General features: G+C 40.0%; 1 protein-coding gene across 1 annotated transcript; it reads left to right on the top strand.

Annotated features, from left to right (window-relative positions):
• Positions 1 to 2,246: 2,246 nt before the first annotated feature.
• On the top strand, positions 2,247 to 26,216 carry opn4xa (opsin 4xa). Its single transcript, XM_061733369.1, has 10 exons — positions 2,247 to 2,409; positions 8,561 to 8,696; positions 20,962 to 21,095; positions 21,445 to 21,648; positions 21,758 to 21,929; positions 24,459 to 24,620; positions 24,877 to 24,984; positions 25,068 to 25,242; positions 25,627 to 25,775; positions 25,915 to 26,216. The coding sequence occupies exons 2-10, from the start codon at positions 8,563 to 8,565 to the stop codon at positions 25,928 to 25,930; spliced, it is 1,254 nt and encodes a 417-aa protein (XP_061589353.1). The 5' UTR covers positions 2,247 to 2,409; positions 8,561 to 8,562; the 3' UTR covers positions 25,931 to 26,216.
• The last annotated feature ends 371 nt before the right edge of the window (positions 26,217 to 26,587 follow it).

Below are 26,587 nucleotides of genomic sequence, written 5' to 3'. Positions count from 1 at the left end.
TTTCTTTAAGTTGCGCCATGATACAGGTGTGTACCGATTTTCGTGCATGTACGTCAAACCGTATTGTGGGGCTTGAGGCACAAAGTTTTCTAGGGGGCGCTGTTGAGCCATTTTGCCACGCCCATTAATGCAAACCATTAAATATCAAATTTTTCGCCAGGCCTGGCTCGGGTGCAAAATTTTGTGACTTTTGGGGCACGTTTAGGGCAAAAAGGCCCTCCTTTCGTCAGAAGAAAGAATAATTCCTACAGATACAATAGGGCCTTTGCACTGTAAGTGCTCGGGCCCTAATAATGACCCTAAACATACCATGAAAGCAACTCAAGTCAACTCAACCCAGCAGAGTATGATTTTCAGCTCCGGCAGGCTGACAGCCCACAAACAACTGAAGGTGGTTGCAGTGAAGACCTGAAAAAGCATCTTCAGGGAAGACTCCAGACTTCAGACATTGACTGACTGCAAAATATTTCAACCAAGTGTTTAACATTTATAGTAAGCTGTCATCCATCATGGACAATGTCTTCCACCCCCTTCATGAGACTGTCAGAGCACTGGAGAGCTCCATCAGCGACCAGCTTCGTCACCCGCGATGCTTCACTGAGAGGCATCGCAGGTCCTTCCTCCCTGCTGCCATCAGACTGTACAACCAGGCCTGCTCTCAGTAGAAAACGGACAATAACAACAAGATGTGCAATATCTTTATACCTCATACACATCCTACATTCATTCCACTGTATAAACTGTTTATATTTTGTAATTATACATTTTTTACTTTTTATCCCTCTTTTGCTGCATGTGTGTGTGTGTTGTCTGTACTGCTGCTGCGCAAAGCGAATTTCCCCACTGCGTGATAAATAAAGGACTATCTAATCTAATCTAATGTGTACAACTATGTCACTTTGTCTAAACCACGGATTTTTGTGAGATCAGGTTGTGCTTTACACCAGCTACACAGTGGCGGGTTTTTTGCGACTTTAGCTTGCTGGCGAAATGCTAGCAAAATGGCCCTCCCAGCCATTTTGACTGTTTGTTTTTTCGCAATTTTTTTTCAGGGAGGCTCAAGGCATGCACGTGTTTACTTTGTTGAACTGCTTCTTCGGATGTGCATTTCACCACAATGAACTGATCTCCTGTATGAGAATTATTTTGGATTCATTTCAGGTTTCTACGAAACATGCAAGGAAATCATGAAAGCTCCCTTTGTCTGAACCCTCATGTAAAAAACAGTTAAGTCATGTGCCTGTGATGCTAAATGCCCTCCCAGTGAATCAGCTGGTCATCACAACTGTATCCTTTGGCTCAGCAAGTGACTGAACAAGAAAGAAATTTCTAAAAAACATAGAAAAACTAATCAAACTGAAATGCAATGAATAACTAGGAACCTAAACTAAATAAGATTTAACAAAGTTAATCAGATGGAAACATGCACATATTGATAGCTCTGTTTTTCCTGGAGGAGCAGTGACCCATAATTTAAATTGCTTGTCCTCCTCTTGCTTGAAAGAAAATAAAATGAATCTTTACTGTAAAGATTTGGTGTAAAAAAAGAAAGGGCAACAGGAAGTGTTACAGTAACCTGCTCAGTTGTGCATGAGATGATCAACAATGGGAGGCTTTTATCTGAGTGCTTTTCTGAGAAATCTCAGCACACAAGGATGGGCAGAGAACAGGTCTGATACTCTGTAAAAGGTTTGGTACTTTTCAAAAGCACAAGACTCTCTGCAGCTCTCAGAGCACCCTGTGGCAGGCTGTGGCTACTGCTCTGTGTCACTTTCTCACCTCCCATGTAAACATCACATCTGGTGCTTGAATGAAGTTACGCCACTGGCAATGGGTATTAGGTCAAAATGGATCAGTGTGTAGGAAAACTAATTTGGAGATCATGCAACGAGACCCATATAAGGCATGCTCGCATGTTTTTAAAAAAAAAAGAAAGAAAGAAATTGTAATGCAAAATATTTTTCCATCAAGCAGATTAAAAAAAGCTAAACCAGAATCTATACAATAGTTTGGATTTCATGGTTGTGCCATTCCACGGATGAAGTAACAAACGACTGCACTCTTCATTCACACGCAAACATGCAGGCTTGATCGATGCATTGTGCCGTCATATGTGTGTGATGGGTAGCCATCAGGGGGGCGGGTGGGTGCGCTGCTGCCTGCTCTCAGTCTCTCTCTGTGTTTTTTCTCTCAAGCACTGAGAGCAGGGCTGGCTCTGGCTGACTACTGCTGCCGAGCATGAAGCTCTATCTTTTTTTGCCTTAGTGATTAGAGCAGCCGTCCTTGAGCTTATCCATTTATTCTGCAGGATTTTTCACCACTGCATGCTCTACAGCTTTGATTTCTCTCATCCATAAATCAGCAGGAGAACTGCAAAGACAAGAAGAAGGGCTTCACTTTTAGAATAAGGTACTGTAAGATTTTGATATAATAAACTTTATGTGGACGGGTAAATGCTACTTTGATTTAAGAAGAACCAAACTTTTTTTGCTCTTAAATACAAATTGCAGTGTAAATAAAGTAAAGTGAATTAAAAAAATACAAAAATAAATGAATAAAAACGCCACTTCTTAATATAGTCAATGGATCTTATTTCTTATTTAAGGTATTCAAAACCCTCAGTAATTCCAAGGGATCCTACAATGATTGTACAATTTTAATAACAATTAAATATCAGTTATACAGCATGTGTAATAACACATAGCTTACTATAGGTACCCTTATACATCGCTGTAAATTAATACAAAAGGACTCCTAATGTGCATACATAAGTACAATGGAGTTAATGTCCTGCAGTCACTGCTATTTAGAATAACTTAACTATTTAGATTCAGTCACTGTTTTTCACTCATACATTTCTTGTTTTGTTGGTATTTTACTCATTTACAAACTACTTGGTTAATGTTAGGCATCAAACATCACATAGGAGATGTTGAAAACACCAGTAAGCAAAATTTTGGAAACATGCATTTAAAAAGTACAGCCCCCTTCTGTCAAACCTGCCTTCAAAACCACACCTCCAAAATATACAAATGTGTTCAGGGCAGAAACAGAACTTGACAGACAAGCCGGTGGTCTAATGACTTCTTTTGGGCCAATCACAATATTTGGAATGTGAATTTAGTGCCCTGTTGCTTTCACAGGTTATAAATATGCTTTTGTTTTGACATGACGACATACAATTAGTTGTTAGATATTCATGTGCAAAAGAGAATTTCAGGTAATAAATGTTTCAGAAAAAAGATCTACTACCAAACCTTTAAAACTTTGTGATTAAGATGAGGGAAACATGTCTTTTGTTAAAAATAGACACCGTCATAATGCATCATTTCCAAACATCTTCTTCCTGGATAATTGCCTGACAAGTCCAAGTCACTTGGCTATCACGTATGTGCATTACTTTTAAAATGCTCTGTGGTCTTAAAAACAAAAAAAAACAACAACAAACAAACAAAAAAGTTAATTACCACAAATACAAGGTTTTCAGTGACATGAGTTTTTAACATGTTTTGTGAAAACAGGCTGGTAGATAATTTGAGAAACCCTCAACCTTTCGCATCACCAATACAAAACCTTATTTTATTTATTTAGTCTATTGAACTTTTACGGATAAGCTTAATCCAAAAGTGACAGTTATGATATAATTGAACATGTCTTCTCGGCAGGTCTGTGATCTATAGATTTATACTTTTAAAATCTATGTGAATGCCTGATTGACAAGCGGGCAAATTCATTTAGCGTGCTTGAACTAATGACCACAGGACGTGCTCTCTTTTGTTAAAGCTTAGTCACTCTCATCAACCTATGTGCTTTCTGTGATCATTTTAATTTCCAAATAAACATGAACACATGTCATGCCGCCTGAGTCACTTAGGAAACGTTAATTAAAAAGAACAAAGAGTACGTATCTCCATACGTGTGTCACATGCACCAGACATGGGTCTGATTTGTGAGGAAGTAAGAGGTGATGGAGAGCTGTCCTGACACACAAGCCTTCACTGAGCACAGCAAGAACTCACTGTGTGGATCTGACAATCTGCAGGTCCATATGTGCTGGCATTAACCAGCTGCTACAACTGAAATTACAGAACTATCACATTCAAAAAAAAAAAACGGAGCTGAATTTGAAGCTAAATAGTTTAATTTAGCATTTAATTCTGATGAACAGGAAGTGCTACACACAGTATTGCTATTTTACATCTGACGATACAGGAGTCTTTTTCACTGCTGCCCTTGTGAATTAAGTGACATAACTCAACTTAGGGGTAATCGGAGTCAACAGCATAACATGTCCTTGCTCTCAAATGAAGAAATAATTAAGGTGATACAAGACATGTTCTCCAGTTTTTCCAAAACTAACATGACAGACAGCTCAGCGTTCCACTCGTAGTTTATATTTTTAATGAAAAGAAAGCAAGAGAGTTTTTACAATAAAATTGTATGGGTTCCTTGAATTCCATCAAATTAACAAAGAATAGCCATTGTCTTATAATCACTGTCAAAGCTGAGCAAGGGAACGATTGATCCAGACATTTTCATGACCAAACATACGTTTCCTTACAGCATAGTGATAAATAAGCACTTGTAGCATTAAAATCATACTGCTAAATCAGCTTTGCTACTGTACAGTACATTCACTAAAACAGTTTTCAGAGGGAGTGGCTGGCTGTTCTACTAATGACCTCATAAAACTATAAAACACATCAGCTCGATAATATTGAGTGAGGATCTCCTCTCTCACCAGAATAGCGATGGCAGCTTCACTACTCTTCAACCCTTATTGTGATTAATACTTAGCCAACCGATTTTACAGTCTACACGCTTTAATAATTGATATTAAAATGCTCTGACTGTCATAATCCCTATAACACGCATATTTCATTAGCAAAAACAAAACAAAAAACCCCTTGAAGAGTTCACATTCACTCTAAATGTATCATGTCAGGTCAGTGTAAAAAGTGAACTAAAAGACTTAAAAGACCTAAAAAAAATGAAACAGAAAACAGTTTTGAAATCTTTTCATTTGACATTATCAAATAAAAAGATTGTCTCTTGTGTACACAGTTGTGTTAAAAAAAAGAAAAGAAAAGAAGAAATGACACCTTCTTTTAAAGATTTTTCCTATCAGGATGTTTCTACACTACAAAAACAGCCCCTTTAGAAATAAGCCAATTATTCTATAAAACTACTCAAAATTGATTTTGACCAAACATATCTTTGTTAGTGTGGTAAGAAAAATGTCCTTAACAAAACTTCTTAAAACTAGCAACATAGTCTAAAAAATAGTTTTCACTTTTCTTGAAAAAAGGCTTTTTTACTTTCTTAGAAATTATTTTTTGTAGTGTCCCCCGATGGACCCGGTACCGGGTCCACGAGCTGTATGCACCAGTTCATGTGTGGAAAAAGTTACTCAAGTGCTGTCAGGGTATTTTCTTTCAACTGTTTCTGAAACAAAAAGCCCCTAAAGTCAATATGTCAAAACTACAAGTATGTTTTGTCAACAAAGTATTTGATTTATAACAACTTAAAAATACATAGGCTATTCAACAAAGATGGTGCCTCCAACACGAGCAACACCCGCAAAAAAACGCAACAGAACGCAAGACCAATTTTTTCTACCTCAAAATAGTGGGTATCATATGAAACTAGAAAAGCTACACTTTCAGACGATACCAAACATAATATTTTCTGGGCCGACCACTTCATGCCAAGCTCAAAACAAACAAAGCGAAAATTCATGTTTCACATCCCATACATCAGATTGCATGTTCATCACACACTACGTCAGCAAATCCCAAAGCTATTCTGACCAAAAGCAGTTTTATTTTATTTTTTTACGTTTTCGTTGTCATATTCAGTCTATCCACACCATTCTTTGACAAAAATTCACAGCTTAATCCTTCATAGTAGTGAAACTGCTTCATGCGTCATCATTTCATATCCTGCCAGTCGCAGCCATTTTGTTGATTTCTCGCTGCTTTTGGAAATTTACGTCAACTTTGTTGACATTTAACATGTTGTGAGCTTTCAAAGGAGATATTACACTTGAACGAGACTTCATCCATCAGGCCTATACCTTTGAGCGTAAACTCCACAGTGGCACCCACAGAGACATGCATAGAGCGCTGTGATTTTTAGATTGAGATTTTACATTTACGAAATCATGTATCATCAAATCATCAAAGTATTTTATACATACATACATACATTATACATATTCCCTTCAAAAAATGAAAAAAAAAAACAAATTTGGCCCATTTTGGCACAGTATAGGTATCTGTTACGGGTCCCAAGGGTGAGGACCGTGGTAACAAATACCTGTAAAAAGCAGGTGGAGTGCGGAGCAATTAAAGGACGATGCGTCTCTGTTCTCGGCCAGGTCATTTCTTTTTATTTACAACACAATAAAACACACAAAATAACTGTCACAGTTAACACATGGGTTTCTTTTACAATTACAATGTCACATTCTCCTCGTTACTGTTCAGTTATCTACAACTCAATTATGGGGGACACGTTGGGATTACCCAACGTGTCTGTGTTACCAACTACAAAACATTTTAATAATATATAAAAAAAAAACAGATACAAAACATAACCTTCATTCATTTGGTCGTCATAACGGTGCCTAAACGAGCGTTCGACTTGAACGTGCTCTGAACATACTCGTCGATAATGGCGGCTTCTCGTGTGTAATGGCGGCTGTCCAGGAACTTTCCCGTTTCTTACATCTCATCAATTCTCCAACTTTACAAAGTGATGGATTATGATGTTAGTTCGTTTTTTTACTGTTACAATATCATGAACCCAAGCCTTGCCTTTGTTAGACAGACCAGGCAGACCCAATCGTATTGTGAGGGTCTGTTGGGAACCTCTGGCTGACCTCTGGCTGAGCCCTCTCTCAGGGAAGTCTTCAACTGTCATATCTGAGAGAACTTCTCATAAATTCCGAGGGAGGCTGGGGACATTGAGTCCAAGTGGACCATGTTCTCTTCCTCCATTGTCAATGCGGCAGCTCGAAGTTGTGGATGCAAAGTCTTTGGTGCCTGTTGTGGCGGCAACCCCAGAACCCGGTGGCGGACACTGGAAGTAAGGGATGCAGTCAGGCTGAAGAAGGAGCCCTACCAGGCCATGTTAGCCTGTGAGACCCCTGACGCAGTACCGGCAGGCCAAGCAAGCCGCAGCTCGGGCAGTCCTGGAGGCAAAAAACTCGGGTCTGGGAGGAGTTTGGTGAGGCCATGGAAGGCCCCGAGGAAATTCTGACGACCGTTCGGCGCCTCAGAAAGTGGAAGCTGTACTCTGCCAACACCGTTTATGGTGCAGGTGGAGAGCTGTTGACCTCGACTGGGGACATTGTCGGACGGTGGAAGGAATACTTCGAGGATCTCCTCAATCCGACTGACATGCCTTCCATTGAGGAAGCAGAGGGTATGGACTCAGGGATGTGCTCGTCCGTCACCCAGCCGAAGTCACTGAGGTAGTTCGTAAGCTCCTCAGTGGATGGGCACCTGTCGCCCTGAGTACCTCAAGTCTCTGGATGTTTTAGGGATGTCTTGATTGACACGCCTCTGTGACATTGCATGGAGGAAAAGGGGACAGTGCCGCTGGAGTGGTAAACCGGGGTGGTGGTCCCTCTTTTTAAAAAGTGGAACCAGAGAATGTGTTCAAAATATAGGGGGATCACACTTCTCAGCCTCCCCAGGAAAGTCTACGCCAGGGTACTGGAGAGGAGAATATGGTCGATAGTTGAACCTCGGATTCGGCAGGACTGCCCTTTGTCACCGGTTCTGTTCATAATTTTTATGGACAGGATATCTAGGCGTAGCCAGGGACCGGAGGGGATCCGGTTTGGGAACCACAGGATTTTATCTCTGCTTTTTGCAGATGATGTTGTCTTGTTGGCTTCATCAGGCCGGGACCTTCAGCATGTGCTGGGACAGTTTGAAGCCGGGTGCAATGCGGCAGGGATGAGAATCAGCACCTCCAAAACCGAGGCCATGGTTCTCCACCGGGAAAGGTGGCGTGCCTTCTCCGGGTGGGTGAATAAGTCCTGCCTCAAGTGGAGGAGTTCAAATATCTCGGGGTATTGTTCACGAGTGAGGGAAAGATGGAGCATGAGGTTGAAAGACGGATCGGTGCAGCGTCCGCAGTTATGCGGTCAGTGTACTGGACCATCGTGGTGAAGAAAGAGCTGAGTCGAAAGGCGAAGCTTTCGATTTACCGGTCAATCTACACTCCCACCCTCACCTATGGTCATGAAATTTGGGTAATGACTGAAAGGATAAGATCGCAGATACAAGTGGTCGAGATGAGTTTCCTCCGCAGGGTGGCTGGACGCTCCCTTAGAGATAGGGTGAGAAGCTCAGTCACTCAGGAGGAGCTCGGAGTCGAGCCGTTGCTCCTCCACATTGAGAGGAGTCAGCTGAGGTGGCTTGGGCATCTGAGACATTGCATCATACTTTGTTCGTTTTTGATCCCATATAATTTAACAGTTGATCATTACTACCATTAAATAACACAAAACTTTCTGATGCTAACATCTATATGGTTTCAATCACAGATATGGATCTGGATCAAGGATTCTACCGACATGTGGACGTCCCAGACCACGTTCACTACATCGTCGCCTTCTTTGTGTTGGTGATTGGAACAGTGGGAGTTACTGGGAATGCCTTGGTCATGTATGCTTTTTACTGGTAAGCAACACGTATGGCTCTGATGATGAAGTATATGCTTGTCTGGCATTTTTCATTTTAGAGGTGCATAGTTCCACCATCTAATTAGACTTTATATCTTTTCTATGTAAAACTGGATCTTATTTAACCCTGCATTTTATGAATTTCTTATTTAACCCAACATTTTTAAAACAAAATTCAGCTTTGACTTCGTCATTGGGCCAGTTTCCATGATCATCTTTACATTACCATTTGACGAAGTCTGACGAAAGTATAAAATGGTTATGTAACCTTGATTTAATGCAGAAGGCTAAATGATCAATTTCCCTCACTTTTTTTTTTTAACAATTTGTTTATTGATGTTTTTCACATAAAAATACAGTGGTTCACAAGTTCAGAGTCAACAATTGTTAATATAACAGAGCCGTACAACAAGACTCAACCTCTCCATCCCTCCACCCACCACCCCAGGCACCTGTCGTTACCTGTAGTGTAGCTGTACTACCAAACAACCGTAGGGAATGCAGAATTGAGCTGTCCCATAAAAACCAAAAGGTTTAAAAAAAAACAAAAAAAAACAGAAAAAGGTGCCACAAAGTCAAATACAAAATAAATGACTCCATTTAAAAGTGGAGTAATCCTCAGTGCGACAGTGTCATTAAATTGAAAATACTCAGCAATAAAGTGAAGATCACTTAATAGAATAAAAAAACACAAAAATTAATTAGCAAAAGAAATCCTTTAAAATATCAGCCATGAACTCTGTGGGTCGAGGTCCCTCGGTGCCCTCGGGCAGGCCAACCACTCGGATGTTATTCCACCTACAGCGGGCCTCCAGATCTTCACACTTCTTGCTCAGAGTCTCCACCGTAGCAGAAAGCTTAGCCACATTAGCATGCATGTCGGTTAGCTTGTCGCTGTGCTCATTAGCCAAGTGCTCGAGATCGCTAATAGACTCACTTTGCCGATCAATTCTTCCCTCAAGCGGCCTCAGAGCAGTCGCCACTTCTTTCTTGACAGTTGCCGACACTATCGCCTCGATTTTTTTGAGAATTTCAGTCCGCAAGTCCTCCATCATTGCCTTAATGCTGTTTAGCATCTCGTCGTTAGCCTCCGATAGCACCGGGGAGTCGGGTTGCGACCGACCCCGGGCGGTCTTAGCAGACTCACTTTTCGCTCTTGAACTCGACATTTACCCGGTTATGGCACTGAGGAAGACCTTGTACGGGGATGTAGTAGTGGCAACCAATGGACAGACTTTATATAACAGTTAAAGTATTTTAAAAACTCATTCCTGAGGAGCCGACGTGAAACACGTCCTACATCGTGCGCTTCCCGTCACCGCCCCCAATTTCCCTCACTTAATGTAGACTTTTTGTGTTTTTTTGTGACTCTTCATGAACAAAGACATTTCAGAAAAATCATATAGTATAGCTTTATTTGTGGTATACTTTCTTTGTTCTCTTTTTTTATACTAACACATTTCTGTAGCAATAACATAACCTATCAGAGATTAATACAATATTACTGAGGTGAAGTGAAATAAATCTAAAATCTTATGCTGACAAGATGTTGTTAAAACAAGATGTGACGTAAAGTAGTAGAAAAAAATGCCCCCATCAAACCTTCAGTTGAAGTAGCACTTTTAAAATAAATTCAGGGTTAAAATGATTTTCAGATTTTTTTTTTTTTTTTTTTAATTTAATGCTTTATCATGTCCAAAGGGTTTTTGTTATTTTGTATATGACTCTACAGCATGCCACACTAACTTTGGCTATGACTGGGTATGTAATTTATAACAAAACTGAGGGAACAAAATGCTGGACCTGACATATTTATTTGTGCAGGTTCAACAACCGGTGAAGCACAACCGTCTCAAATCATGCATCACTCAATCTCAACTCCAGTCACACTCATTTAGTATACACATAAACGCACCCATCTGACTGCAGAGTGTTTACTCTCATTGATATTTTTACAGTAAGTGGGCAGGACATGGAGACAATGCCCAAAAGACTTGATAAAAGATAACAACTATATAAATAAATATGAAGTCATGGTGCTTTATAAACAGCAGTCGAAAATGTAGATATACAAAGCAAAATTACACTTTTGGGAGACCACTGCTTGCTCAGCCAGAGCAAATATTCATTCTGCACCTGTGTTCTATAGTCCTCATATATCTTATGTCACATAAAACAAGTATTATGTAATGAATCAGCATATAACATGCTCCCTGAAACAGATAACACAGATGCCTCACAGATGAAAGATACCAACCACTGAGGAGTTATTGAAATTCTGCATGTAGAAAGGGTTTTGTTCATATGTCATTAATTATGCAAGTAGAGAAAAATCAACACAAACACACGCACGGACACACACACGCACGCACACACCCTTGTCAAATCTGGGATCTTATTTCAGTGTACCAAGAACTTTCAACAAATTCAAGAATAATCATCATGTTAGGCAATCTAAAGTGTGTTCTGTGAACTATTATAAGCTAAAAAAAGAAACTGGATAAATGCCATTCCTGTGCATCATTAACATGACCATCTGTGTCCTTGGAAAGCTTTAGAAAAACAAAATACTGCATAGACCACGAGTTTCAGGCTCATTACACACACGTTATATAGGTCTTCATGAAAGGCCGGTGTTTGACCGGTGAGATATCGAGTTTGTCATAATATACAGTAGAAGTGAAGAGCTTGGGCACACCGCCCGTCACATTTGTGAAATAATTAATGTTAGAGTACTTCTGTACAAACCTTAAACTGGAAACATGGTTTTCTTGTTAACTCATGGTAGAATATTTTTTTGAATACAGACTTTTTTTTGTATCTGTTTTGGTATCATGCTTTGCTAAGATTCTTTTCTAGACAGAAGAAGGGAGAAAGGTTGCCAACAGGAGATTTGTGATACATGTAAGGATGTGCTAGCTAGACAACCAGTTTAAAAAAAAAAAAGAATTCAGCACGAATACATTTTCACAGTGCAATACAACTACTTTTCTTAACATCTTCATAGGCTTGCTTACATTTAAGTTAATAAATAAATGATCATGTTATTTTTTTTAAAGTACTGTGGTTTTCGGATTAATTTATTCATAATCAGATGTTAGAGCCAATTTATATTGTGTTGTGTTTCCAATTGAATAAAAGGGGTATGCGAATTGTAGTGCCATTTTTGCTCTGTTGGGGGTGTATGGAGCCAGGAAATAGGTTTTATTTTTTTCTACCTTGGCTGCACACATATTAATGGTTAATACCATGCTGGTAAGAACCTAAGGCATATATATATGTGCATTACTATATTTAATATATATATATATACATATATATATATACGCATACATACGCATACATATACACATACAAACCCAGTTTTTTCTTTTTTTTTGCGGGGGGGGGTTGGGGGTGACATCCGCTGCTAATCCAGGACGCGAGAACACACATGGAGGCGCACGTCGAGCACTGGAAATCAGCAAAAAAAAGACTGAACAGACACGAAACCGGCACGGAACCAGCAGAAACCCGAGCGGCAACCGTCCCAAATCTCGAGATCCAATCACAATGTGAGCTAAGCTACCACGATTAACTAACCCCAAAAACTACATGCATGCAGGTGAATGAGCCGGTGTATCTGTCTATATGTGTGTGTGTGTGTGTGTGTGTGTGTGTGTGTGTGTGTGTGTGTGTGTGTATGTGTGGAAAGTGCCCACGCTCCCCCGCCGGCCATCCAGGTTGACGGGGGCTGGCCCGCTGAGCCGGGCCAGGGCCAGGGCCCCAACACACCTCCATGAGTGCCCCTGGCGCCGCCGGAGCCCCCAGGAGGAGGGGGAAATGTCCCAACATTCATCCATTCATACTGACGACATAAGACATAGACACCTGAGAATGACTCCGCGCCCGCCCGGGAGGCCCGCCCCCCGGACCCGGCCTCACCCCCCCTGACGCCCCCCAGGCGGACATCCCAAAGGCCCCGGAGTCCCCGCAGACGCAGTGGCACGCGGCCCCCGCCCAGCGACGGCAGACCAAGGCAGCAATGCCCCCCCCAGTGCAGACAGCCACCCCCCACCCAGGCAGAGCCGGGCCCTCCGAGTGGGACCCCCACGTCCACAGCCCAGCCCCCCCCGGAATGGACCAGAGACACCCGGGCAACAGCCCCCCACCCGGGCCCCCCCCAGCCACCGCCATGAGGTAACCCCCCCCCCCCCCCCCCCCCCCCCCATAGACCCTCAAGGCCCCCTCCGGTCAGGGACAGAGCCCCACGGCGACGACCCCCACCCGCCCCCACCCACCGCCCCCCAGGGGCCACCAGAGGGCCGCACCGCAGCCCCCCAAGCCGACCCCCAACCCCAAGGTCTACAGGATCACCACTAGGTAATGAAGCCTACTGTATAATCGGGGACCAGAGAGAATGCAGTTCGGCCGAATGTTGTTCAATGGAGGCAGACATTAACTCACTACTAATATGATCTGATAGAAGATTCCTAAAGTGGTTAATACATAAGCTGGACTTTTGTTTCCAATTCATTAGAATGGTTTTCTTTGCGATACATAAGGCAGTGAGAATCAAGTATATCAAGTTAGGTTCCATATGAATATCTCCCAAGTGACCTAATATGCATATCGTGGGGCACACTGGAATTCTGTAGTTGATCCATGTGGATAAATCCCCACAAATCTCCATCCAGAACTTCCGTACTGGTGTACAAAACCATAAAGCATGCATATAATTGTCAGGGGTGTTCTCTGTGCACTGTGAGCAGATATTAGAGGTGACAAAACCCATCTGGAACATCCTTTGTCCTGTATAATGTATTCTATGAAGAACTTTGTACTGTATAAGTTGTAAATTTGGGTTCTTAGTCATAATGAAAGTATTTAAACATATTTGTGACCAACAGATCAGGTCGGTGTTAAGAGAGAGATCCGCCTCCCACTTTGAAATCGGAAGAGAGACTGAGTTGTCTATTTTGGACACTAACCTGCAAAGTTTCGATAGCAATTTTAGGGTGCTTAGGTTCAATAATTCTATTATCCTGGCGGGAAGTTGTACAGTAGGTCCAATTGGTTAAGTTTATATTTTTTATTTATTATGGCCTTAAGTTGTTGGTATTCTAAAAATGTGTTACTGCTAATTCCATATTGAACAGTGAGGGCCTGATTTACTAAAGGTTTGCGTGTGTAAAAACGTGTGCAAACTTGACAGCACTCGCAAACCAAAGTGCCAGCTGATCTACTAACAGCGTGCAAAGAGGACTGCGTCTCTCAAATGCGCAAAATAGCACACGCAATCCATTTAGTACTTTTGCCCTGATGAATAATCAATATGGGGCGTACCCACCAGAAATCGCTAAATACTGGGAGGGAAAGATGCAAATTGGTCCATTTACCACGCGCAATGAGATTTACCAAGCCTGAAAGTTTTGGCGTGGATTGTGATTGCGTCTGTATTTAATACGTTCGAAAGGAAGGTGCTAATCTCCACATGCAAAAGGAGAAATATTTTATTTGAATGTTAAATCGAGTATTATTCAGCAAAAGGTTGCCACAGGAGCCACATTAATTTTTTTATTTGTGATAATAAATAAATCACGTGTTTTCATGGAGAAAAAAGTGTTTCTCATTGTGCGCCTATACTTGTTCTGCATACCCCGGTGTTGTGCAGTATTCAGCACCCATGCCGTGAAAAGCACCCCCTCGTCTGACAAAAATTATATTCTCATGTTCTGTTCATGTTCTGTTGTCCATGTTCTGTTTAGCGTCCAGTTTTGTGTTAATGATTCATGTTTAAATGCGCTCATGGATTCGGGTAAAAAAAAAAAATCGGGTAAATGGTTATTGATGTCATTAATTAATAGCCTGCTTACTGTGTTGTCTTCCATAATATTTGTAAATATATATAATATAAACTCCTAAGTAAGTGTTTGTGTGAGTGTGTATATATAAATATATTGACGTGTCAGTGTGTTGTTTTTTTTCTTGGTCTACTTATCATTGAATATACGAGGGGGTGCTTTTCACGGCAGGAGTGCTGAATACAACAATTTGCCTCTTCCACTAATATCTCTATACCTCCAACTCGTCAAATTTCATTTTGCGCTTGCGACTATATCCTGCTTTCCATCCACTCTCCATGGCGCAAAGTTTGCGCCGCAAACCGTAAGACGCGCAACACCTCATTTAAATACTGAGGTTTGCACCTGTTATCAATTGCGCATGCAATCTTAGTTGATCAACCGCAAAACACACAACAACAGCACGCGCAAACTTTTTCAGTGCACACGCAATTTAGTACTCTTTATTTAGGATCTTAGTAAATCGGGCCCTGAGTGTATAAAAAGGTACAAACTGTCCCCCTATAATTACATGCTGCAGATAGCATATTCCTTGGTCTCTCCATTGAACAAAGTTTACCATCTCTTTATCATTTTGCAGGATATCTGGGTTGTTCCATATGGGTGTGCAGTCACATGGAAAAAGTGAAACTTTAGCTACTTTAAGGAATTCCCACCAGGCTGTCAGAGTTGAGCTGATATTGATGCTTTTGAAACATTTATGATGTTTAATGCCTTGACTAATAAATGGTAAATCTGAGATTTCCAGATCATTGCAAAACACTTGCTCTGAGTCCAGCCATTGACTATCTAAAGAATGATTTTTCGACCATTTTAAAATATACTGTAGTTTATTCGCTAGGAAGTAATACTGGAACTTAGGTAAATCTAAGCCTCCACATTCTTTGGGTTTTTGTAATGTCTTCAAGCTAATACGTTGTGTTTTATTCTTCCACAGAAATTTTGACACATATGAATCCAATGACTTAAACCAAGAAGGAGGGGGTTTGGATGGTATCATTGAAAAAAAATAGTTTATTTTCGGTAAAACCATCATTTTGATGGTAACTATTCTTCCCATGAGTGAAATGGGAAGAGAGTTCCATCTGGAAAGATCATCTTCTATTTTCTTTAAAAGCTGAACATAATTTAATTTTATTAACTCTGACAGCCAGGGGAGATGTTTATGCCTAAATCTAATGTTCCCTGATTGTAAGTTAGTAGTGGTTGTATTCCTAAAGTTACAGTTAATACACAAAACTGTGGATTTAGACCAATTAAAGGTATAGTCTGTAATCGTATTCAAAAACATTTATTGTTATACTGGGTGAAATGGTCCTTCCATCCTGAGAGTAGCAGTGAATAATGTGTTCAGAAAAAGGAAAGAAAAAAATCCGACTTCTCTGACAGCTTTAATCCTGTAAAAACTCTGACCAATCTGTTTTTTGTGCACCGAGTGGCACGGATTGGTCAGAGGACCAGAGGATTGGCAGGGGGAAAGAACCAATCAGATGCCTTCATTTTAAGTCCCGCCCACGCCCCCCTCTGTCCCATGTGCACACTCGTCACGTTCGGACCCCACGTATGGGGGTCCGTGGGGATGGAGGCGTCTCCATCCCGGCGAGGGCGGAGAGCGTCGGTGCGGGTGGCGGTGCGCTGCGGTGCTGTGCAGGCTCTGGATCCACGGCAACGCCGTAGGGTACGGCGTAGCCTACGGCATAGGGTACGGCGTACGGTACGCGGCGACGCGCACCATTCTGCGTTGGTGTAACGCGGAACCATAAATCAGCCTTCAGTGTGTGCTCTGTGTGCTGTTCTGAACACTTCTCTGTTGTGCTCATTTTGCTGGGACGTCGGGTCCCTCCGCCGAGACACAACTTTTGCGGTATGCGTTCATTGTTGTGTCTAAAAATGATGCGCAGTGCCCACCCAATCAGAAACGGTACAGATATTCTGTGATATTTTTTTATATTTATAAAAAAATAATATTATAAAAAAATAAAGGATCCACATAACTTTGATTGGGTGGGCAGGACGCACGTTTGGGTGGGCACAGCCCACCCCTGCCCCCCCCCCTAAAACCGGCCTCGCTTACAGGTGAATGAGACATGGGGTAGTTTTGTTGAAAATGTGCTGTCCAAAATGTCCTGGAAAACTTGACTCCTGCAAATGCGCGTTCCCCAAAGTTTGTGGGTGCGTGGCTTTGGACGGAGCGCTGACGGGAGGGGGAGGAGGGGGCGGGGCTTAGAGGAGGTGCCACTTTCAAATCTTGCTAGCTCTCCAACATTACTGATGTTGAGGAATATTATCAAAACCAGTTCACAAGTCTGCTGTGGTGTAGTGAGTTTTATTCAGCAAGCCGGCGGTGAGCAGACCTGCACAGATCGGGTCTGAGTTGGTGTGCCGACCCAGAGTAGTTGGAGTCATGACTTTTTATGCAGTAAGTTCAATGCACAAATGGCAAGAATCAACAAACCAAAGGTGAAAGACAAAAAACAATTAAAGGGTATTTACAGTCAGATGTGATCATTCAGTTGGGGACTACCCCATAGTCAGTCAGGAAGTTCCTCATATGGCATTCCCGTGGTTCAAGTCTTTGTTGAAGCTACTTCCAAGGTGTCGCCTTTGCAGGGTGTAGGAAGCTGACATTCAGGTCAGCCACGGTGGTGTCACAATGCCTCATTGTTGAAGCTACTTTCAAGGTGTCGCCTCTGCAGGTGGTAGGAAGCTGACTTTCAGGTCAGTCACGGTGTCACAATGCCTCATCACTGACTATACCTTTAATAGAATAGTCAGACAGAGAGGAAAATCCCTCTATAAGTGCAATTGTCTGTGATAGTGAGGTTTGTGAATTCTGGAGGAAGAGTAGTACGTCATCCGCATAAAGACTTATTTTGTGCTCTAATGTTTTGCATTGTATACCTTTTAATATTATGATTTTGTCTAATAGCGGCTGCTAAAGGCTCAATAAATATTGCAAATAGTGAAGGAGAAAGAGGGCAACCCTGTCTGCTACCTCTTTGCAAGTTAAAGCTTGTTGAGACTTGTCCTTACACGTGCCTTGGGAGAGCTATATACTGTAATATCTTTATCCAGTCGCCAAATCCAAATTTGTGTAAAGTTGCCAATAGAAATTTTCATTTTATCCGATCGAATGCTTTTTCTGCGTCTAAAGATATAATAGTAGTTTCCTGTTTATTGATACTCGAATTACCTATAATATTGAGTAATCTACGAGTGTTAGTGGAAGAATGTCTATCCTTAATAAAGCCTGTTTGATCCGGATGTATAATAGAAGGGCTAATTCTTTTCAGACGTTTGGTAAGAGCTTTGCTGATTATTTTAAGATCTACAATTATTAGTAATAGTAATAGTAATATTGGGCGGTAACTCGATGGGAGCAAAGGATCCTTATCCGGTTTTAATAAGAGACTAATATTAGCAGAATTCATATTTAAGGGTAAGCTTTTATTCTCCTTAACATTTAGGATCATTGTATAAAATGTTATACTCCAGAATTCCTTATAGAATTCAGCTGGAAAGCCATCCGGGCCCGGAGCTTTATTATTAGGCATATGCTGAAGAGCTTCATGGAGTTCTCCTATTGAGAGCGGCAAATCTAAATTTGTAACCTGCTCCTGATGTAACTTTGGCAGATTAATTTTTCCAAGAAACTGATCGATGGACTGGTCGGATGGTTCGATGTGTGATGAATATAGTTTATAGTAAAAGTCTCTAAAAACTGAGCAGGGATCATGCGTAATCTTTCCTGATTGTTAGATATTATGGTTGTTTTTTCCTTGTTTACTTTTAATTGATTGGCTAAATATTTCCCCCAGGAAATAGGTTTTATAAAGGTGAGGCTGATCACGGACAGGTGGGCTGGTTGCCGGTGACCGTTTCACTTTGGCTTCGCATGGTTGCAGTTTTTTGGTCTTGCAGTTTTACTGATCTCATGCAAGTTATGCAATCTAAGTGCATGTAGTTCGTTGGTGACAGGCATCACAGAGGATGTTCATGGACACTCATTCACAACTGACATGCTGCTCAAGGAGACGTATCATCTGTTTAAGGTAAATCAGCGCCTTAGTGACTTGTAGGTTTTTGTTTGGGTCAAATCAATTCATATCAATTCAAGTCACCAACATTTATATATATATATATATATATATATATATATATATATATATATATATATATATATATATATATATATATATATATATATAGAGAGAGAGCTAGGTGTGTGCACATTTGGGTATAGATTTATTAAGGTTTTGTACTTTTATTAAAAACAGATTCACTTGTTTATAACAGATTCATTTACAAGGGGTTCTATATGTTCAAAATGCGTGCGTATGCACGTGTGTATATGTTTATCTATTTATATATAGATACATCGATACATTCTAGAGTAAACGCTGTTATGCTATACACAATGGTTTTGTCAAGTCTGGAATGAATCAATAAATGAAAATGAAAAGAAATAAAAACTCTGGGGGTTGCAGTGTGTCACAACTTTACTTCCTCTGCAAATAGACTGATAATCATTTTTGACATGCTAAGGTCAATTGACAGCTCTGCTTGACCACTGTTCACTAAATGCTGAAACGCTGTTGTCCCTACCGACTTTCCCTGTACGCTGAAATGTTTTTGCATGCCACAATCAAAATTCATTGGGAGTTGAAGTTGGGCTCATTGAGCGAGTCAAGGAAGTATAATATCAGTATCTTTTATACTGAGATTTATTTAAGTTCAGAGGGATGTGATGCTGATAGTTATTAGATGGATATTTTACTGCCAAAGCATATCAAATGTCTGTGCAGTCTTCTGGATGAACAAAATCTTTTATAATCTTTCATATACTATTGTAGACAATAACTGAACATGAAATGCACATAAAGGGCCCGATTTACTAAAGGTTTGCGTGTGTTAAAACCTGTGCAAACTTGACAGCACCCGCAAACCAAAGTGCCAGCTGATCTACTAACAGCGTGCAAAGAGGATTGCGTCTCTGAAATGCGCTAAATTTCACACGCAATTCAGTTAGTACTTTTGCCCTGATGAATAATCAATATGGGGCGTAACCGCCAGAGAGCGCTAAATACTGGGAGGGGAAGATGCAAATTGCTCCATTTACCACGCGCAATGAGATTTACCAAGCCTGCAAGTACGGTAATTGCGCGTATTGTGATTGCGTCTGTATTTAATACGTTCGAAAGGAAGGTGCTAATCTGCTGCTGCTGTTATTGTGGCAAGGAGGCGACATCCAAAATCAAAGAATATGCAGAGAGAGAGTCTTTATTCTGCTGCATGCTATTTTAAAAATGGTTGCACAAGTTTTATTAAAGGCCACTTTTTCTTTAGTTCTCCGCCTTATATCTTGCCACCTTCTTTTAATGTGCCCCCCTCCACTCGCCCACAAGCAGGCCAAGCCTTTGTGCCAAAACTTTGTATTTTATTGATTACTTATCTTATTGAACGTGAAATCATCCTTCGTAAATTACATTTAATTAAAACCCGTGCTTATTAATCACAAAACACAGGTTAAACATCATGACCAAATCCGCTCCGACCCGCTGTGTCAGCATCAGCGCAGAGACTGCAGCTTCGCCTGAATTATGGGTCTGCGTTAAATCGACGGCCATATGGTCCCGTCTGTCACACATTTACTGTCAGTGTTTGCTATATAATATATAATATTTGTAATATACTGTGGACATCTGAATAAAAACTTAACTCATAAATAGATTGAATCAAAGCGCTCTCCAGCTCTGTGTCTGATGTCTTTTTCTCCTCAGATCATGCCGAGCACTGCGGGGTCACGCAAACACGACCAATTCAATATTAAAATCAAATTCGGTCCTGTGGCCCGTTTTTCTATTTCGTATTTTTGATCTGTGCCTAAAATTGAAATATGAAAAACCAGACGTTTTTCCGTTTTTTGTGTTACCAACTGCATTTATTCTATCGCAGGTTTTCTCCGATATTGCGTTTGGTAATGTTTAAATTTCTTTGCTGTAGTTCATGAATGTGTTTATTTGCCTCTTCCACTAATATCAACTCCAACTCGTCAAATTTCATTTTGCGCTTGTGACTTGTGACTATGCTTTCCATCCACTCTCCATGGCGCAGATCTGCGCTCGCAAACCTTAAGACACGCAACAGCTCATTTAAATACTGAGGTTTGCACCTGTTATCAATTGCGCACGCAATCTTAGTTGATCACCCGCAAACCACACGCAAACAGCACGCGCAAACTTTTTCAGTGCACACGCAATTTAGTACTCTTTATTTAGGATCTTAGTAAATCGGGCCCAAAGTCTTTCAGCTGTGTGTTGCTCATGCTACCTTGTTTTGGAAATTCATTTTGTATGTGTAGGTATTGTTTTGTGGGATAGTTATGACATCTGATTTGAGATTTTTTATAATCTGTTTCAGCAACAAAAAACTTCGAACACCTCCGAACTTCTTCATCATGAACCTGGCTGTCAGTGACTTCCTCATGGCAATTACACAGTCACCTATCTTCTTTGTTAACTCCCTGTACAAGGGGTGGATTTTTGGAGAAACGGGTACTTCTTTGCATTCATTCAAAGTTATATATCAAAGTTCCATGAAACTAATATTCTGTAAATATTGTTTGGGACTGGTATATTACATTAGTTTGGTTAAATACAAAATTACATACGGTTAAATTGTCATGCATAGTGGCCATTTAGGTTGATGTGAAGCAAGTTAATTTTCAAAAGAGTAAAGTTTGAAAACAACATACTGTCTGCATATTTTTTTGCACTGGAGACCTGTGAATTTTAAAGCCAAGTGAGAATCTCTACATGCTAATAATATGTTATATCACCAGTCTTCTAACTGTAAGAAAAACAATATTAATTGAGTGCTTCTTTCTGTATGTATCTCCTGCAGGATGTAAAATATATGCCTTCTGTGGGGCTTTATTTGGCATTACCTCAATGATAAACCTTCTGGCCATCTCTATAGACCGTTATATAGTCATCACCAAGCCTCTACAGTCCGTAGGGTGGACATCTGTGAGACGAACTTGCCTTATTATTGTCGTGGTCTGGCTGTATTCACTTGCCTGGAGCCTTGCACCACTTTTGGGGTGGAGTAAGTGACACAATCTTCCTACACTTAACTCTTTTTAAACAACTGCTTTATTTTTTTTTTTTACTTCAGTACCCATTATTCTTTCTTATTTTCTGACTTTCTTCCAAAGGTTCATACATACCAGAGGGCCTGATGACCTCATGTACATGGGACTACGTGACATCTACTCCAGCTAATAAAAGTTACACTTTGATGTTGTGCTGCTTTGTGTTCTTCATCCCTCTAGGCATTATATCCTACTGTTATTTGTGCATGTTCCTGGCCATTCGTCAAGCAAGCAGGTAAATACATTACCACTTGGAAATATACAGAATATTACTACATTTATTATTCATATTTATAGAATGTAAACTTGAAAACTAAACAAAGGACATTACTAATGCATAAAGAAATTGTCTTAGAAGACCTGTGACCTAGAGCAATGTTTTAAATGCAAGTGCATTACATATTGTTGAATACAATTGCATTGTGAAGTAGTATTCAAGTGTCACTCATGTCCTTCTTTACTATTCCAGCAAGAACTGCCTTTTTTTTTTGCCTGTTCTGAGCTAGCTGGATATGCAATACTCTGTAGCCGTTCCGCAAGTGTTTACAAACTCACCCCTTTCCAACCACTGACTGCTGGGTTCTTCTATTAACTTTTACTAGTGAATATGACAACATTTTGGGAAAAGCTATTTAATCTAATTGGGTCCAGATTCAATAAGCCCTTCTTTTGCCAAAGTTTAGGAGACAAATGTAAAATGAAAAATCAGGATGTTCTAAAATCAGTACCATATGTCCACATCTTCTCGGGTCTAAATTATTAATATGGGCAAAAAAGTCCACTACAGGCTGAGAAACTCATCTTGTCAAAAACAAGTCAAAACATCAAACAATGAGAAGGTTGGTATTAACCATTAATATATATGCAGACAAAAAAAAACAATGAGAAGGTTTCTGCCACTATCAGCTTTGTTTTTTTAAGGGAATTCATTGCAGAAATTAGCCACACGACACAGCTACTTTACTTACTGTGTCATCTTGATCTAATGCAATTATCCAGCTGACTATATCAGCAGGGTTTTCATGTCACATTGATGGTTGCAGGCCATATCTTGACAGGCTGAAGCTGACTGAGTTACATGCTTGGATCAGTTTCTCCATGAAAAATGATTAGGGTGATGGCATTTAATTGCTACTCCAATTTGATGATTAGTTAATTTATTAGTTTCCCAAAGATAAAATGAAAATGAAATGATCAGGACTATCAAGTCCAGGCATTCAGTTCCACATACAATAAACACATCTTTATGCCATGTATCTTGCAGGATAATGATGTGAACCAAAACAAACAAAAAAATCATATTTGTCCTTTTAGACATAATATCTATACAAAGTATACAGTTTTATAAACAAATAAATACAGAAAACCACATTTCATGGATTTTATATGATGTGAGAATTTCAAAAGAATTATTGAGCCTGTCACACATCTTTAGATCAGGCAAATTCAATCTCAGATGAACAACAGCACAACCCGAAATAAGGTGTTACTATTTATTTCAGAAAAGTGAGCCAAATGGCAGAAGTGTGGAATTCTAAGTACACCCTTATTGTTTTGATATAAATTGTATCGGGCAATGTGTTGCATCTAGTGTAGTTGAAGAATTACAAGAAATACAACATGATAGTGTACCAGCTTCAATGTTTAGAGGCTGCCATCGACCTTAAAGGTTTAAAATGTACCAGCTACTTTCACGCTGATGCTAATTAATAAAGACCAAGAAATAGATTCATATTTTAGTGAACATTATTTTACCATATTAGTTGCATGCCTGTTATGTTAGCTTGTTCTGTTTCAATGTGCTGGTATATGATTATGTTATGTGATTAGGTATTTGCTGGATGATTAATCTTAAAGTTAAATCTGAAAATATGACATATATCCTTGTATTACACCTGGTATTAACATCCATCCTAAATGATCCGAACACAAGTGGAAAACTCTAAGTACATCTGCTCACAGCTGGCATTAACATGTGTCTCCGCATGTATCTCAAGCGACAACTTGTAAATGGCTTGCAGCCCTTCGTCCTACAGGACTGTCTCAATAAATTAGAATATTGTGATAAAGTCCTTTATTTTCTGTAATGCAAAAATGTCATACATTCTGGATTCATTACAAATATACTGAAATATTGCAAGCCTTTTATAATTTTAATATTGCTGATCATGGCTTACAGTAAGTAGGAAGAAAGAAAGAAGAAGTAAGAAAACTCAAATATCTCAAAAAATTTTAATATTTTGGGAATCTTAATCTTAAACTGTAAGCCGTAATCAGCAATATTAAAATAATAAAAGGCTTGCAATATTTCAGTTCATTTGTAATGAATCCAGAATGTATGACATTATGTTTTTTTTTTGAATTGCATTACAGAAAATAAAGAACTTTATCACAATATTCTAATTTTCTGAGACAGTCCTGTATATGCAAATAAGCAAGAACATGATTTTGACTGGAAAGACTATATGCATTGTTCCTATGTACATGAGGTAGGCAACGGCACAATGAGTTGTGCTTGCTTTCGCAGGACATGTTGCATTTACACTGAAAAGAATGTGGCCATAAATGGCCCAGGTCACCGCTGAAAGTGGTTTGCATGACCAGATGTGTCCTGAGTATCAGGCTTTCCACTTGTGTTTGGATGACTCAGGATGGGTGTTCATACTCGGTCTAAAGGGCCTTAGGCTATGGTTGTTTTTTCCTATTTTATTCTGTAAAGACTACTATAACACTGCAACATGCCCAATTCTTTCTCTCTGACCAGAGATGTGGAGCAGTTGGGTTCTCAGGTGAGAAAGTCAACCTTGATGCAACAGCAGTCAATCAAGACTGAATGGAAACTGGCAAAGATTGCCTTTGTGGTTATCATCGTGTTTGTGCTTTCCTGGTCGCCCTATGCATGTGTCACCCTCATCGCCTGGGCTGGGTAAATATACAGCATGTTAGGCTGCACATTTTAAGATCAACCTCTCTTTATAATAGTATGACATCATTAGGTATGTAAATAAAGCTTGGCAGACTTGCATTATGAGATTCACTTCAGTCATTAATCATGAACCATATTTCACCTCTTATGGAACTTACCTACAACATGATGAAATGCTATGCTAAATGACATGCATTGAACTATTACAGGTAGGTGTCCTTCCTCTTTACATTTGTCAAAACTTGATGTGTTTCAGATATGCAAGCATCCTCAACCCTTATTCCAAAGCTGTTCCTGCTGTAATAGCAAAGGCATCAGCTATCTACAATCCTTTTATCTACGCTATCATACACTCCAAATACAGGTGTGTGCCGGTATATAATTAATTATTACCTTAAAATTTGAAAGGGAACAGAAAAAAATTCATTGAAAGTAATGTTTCAACAGAGACACACTTTCTGAAAATGTTCCCTGTCTACACTTCCTGGGCCGTGTCCAAAAGAGGGATGGCACATGTGTGTCACACTGCAAGTCCTCCACCAGAGATTCGATGCAGAGTGTGGGGTCATCATTCTCCAAAAAGCAGTTCTCCCGAATTTCCTCCATATCTACATCAGACACAGTGAGTATGAATGCTGCAGTAGATCTGAGGAGTGGAAATAAATACAGCCTGAGCAAAACCTTTTAAGGTACGATGACATAAATCCCATATCTACTGGTCCTTTTATGTAAAGATGCTTTTTATTAATCTGCAGCTTTGCAATTTAGAAGCGTTAAAGTCATGATAATAATTGAAAAAGCATTCACATAAATGGATTGCTGCTCCTTGGAAAGAATAATAGCTGACAAAGGGCAGCCTCAAAGGGTTTTGAACTCCTTACAATAAAACAGAAAATGATAATACTCTTTCTATAGCTACAACTACATTGACTATACATTTTGATAACAGGCTCTTAGATAAACTCTGACCTTGATGTCTACATGTGTGTGTATTTATCTATAACAGAAGGTTTGGAGTGATGTTGAGCTGGATCTCATTGATCAAAGTAATTCTCTAGAGTCCAATTATTCCCTTGGAGCAGAAAGGGAGAAAGAGTTCGAGCCACTGACTCAGCAGACCAAAGAAAATGGAAGTCAAAGCCAGGAACAAATAGGGTAGGTGTTTCCCTCTTTAAAGGCATAACGAACAGATATATGTAATGCTTCTTATTTGTATTAAACTCAAATTCTGTCCTAGACTGCCTTCCCACAGTAAGGTTCACTGGACAGGTCTGACCACAGTGCATCTCCTTAGTCTGTCAACAGAATGAAGTTCTTGGCCTAGAAGAGAGGGATCCTGAAAGTGGAATAGTGAGAATAGTACAGAAAGAAGAGAATGAGCCACACATCCATATCATTCAAGACTTTGAAGAAAGCTGTATGTGCCCATTCCCATGTGATGGTGAGTCTGAACTCAAAGGAGGGCCTGTTGTTCCACAGCAATCATGAGGACAACGGTTGCAAAAAGCAGACGGAGAAACACAAGCCTCTCTTTACAGTCCCTGAACTGTTATTCTCCAATAACTGAATCCACAAAGATTTCTCTTCACAACACCAATAAGCTAAGTTTTTAATATCTATATACGATTTCAGTAAAACATTTGGACAAACCTATCTGTTGGTTTAACAGCTATTGCAGTTGCTACTGAAACACAGCAGAGTAAAAGTTGGGTATTTTGCTGACTTTAACGTAAAAGGTTGAAACTTTTAGCGGTGTAGTTTTATTCTTCTTTGTGCAACTATATTCCATATGCTGTAAAAACCTGACAGATATACAACCCCAAATCAGAAGACTTTCAGACAATATCGGGATTGCTACACTTTTTTTTTTTTTTTTACTTAAAAGCAACTTATTTAAAGCTTTTACCTGCCAACTCCATATGATTTCTTAGTTCATTTTTGTATGTCAGGCCTGCAAACGTGTTTCA

This window comes from Cololabis saira, chromosome 11, assembly GCF_033807715.1.
Source record: "Cololabis saira isolate AMF1-May2022 chromosome 11, fColSai1.1, whole genome shotgun sequence".
NCBI classification, from domain to species: domain Eukaryota; kingdom Metazoa; phylum Chordata; class Actinopteri; order Beloniformes; family Belonidae; genus Cololabis; species Cololabis saira.
The sequence above is the reverse complement of the archived record's forward strand: the minus strand, read 5'-3'. Positions and strand labels throughout refer to the sequence as shown.

Bases quoted from the DNA above. Each gene is read 5' to 3' on its own strand.
- opn4xa (XM_061733369.1), top strand. From the start codon at position 8,563: ATGGATCTGGATCAAGGATTCTACCGACATGTGGACGTCCCAGACCAC. The intron at 8,697-20,961 runs GTAAGCAACACG...AATCTGTTTCAG, and splicing joins GTCATGTATGCTTTTTACTG to CAACAAAAAACTTCGAACAC. The intron at 21,649-21,757 runs GTAAGTGACACA...TTTCTTCCAAAG, and splicing joins TGCACCACTTTTGGGGTGGA to GTTCATACATACCAGAGGGC.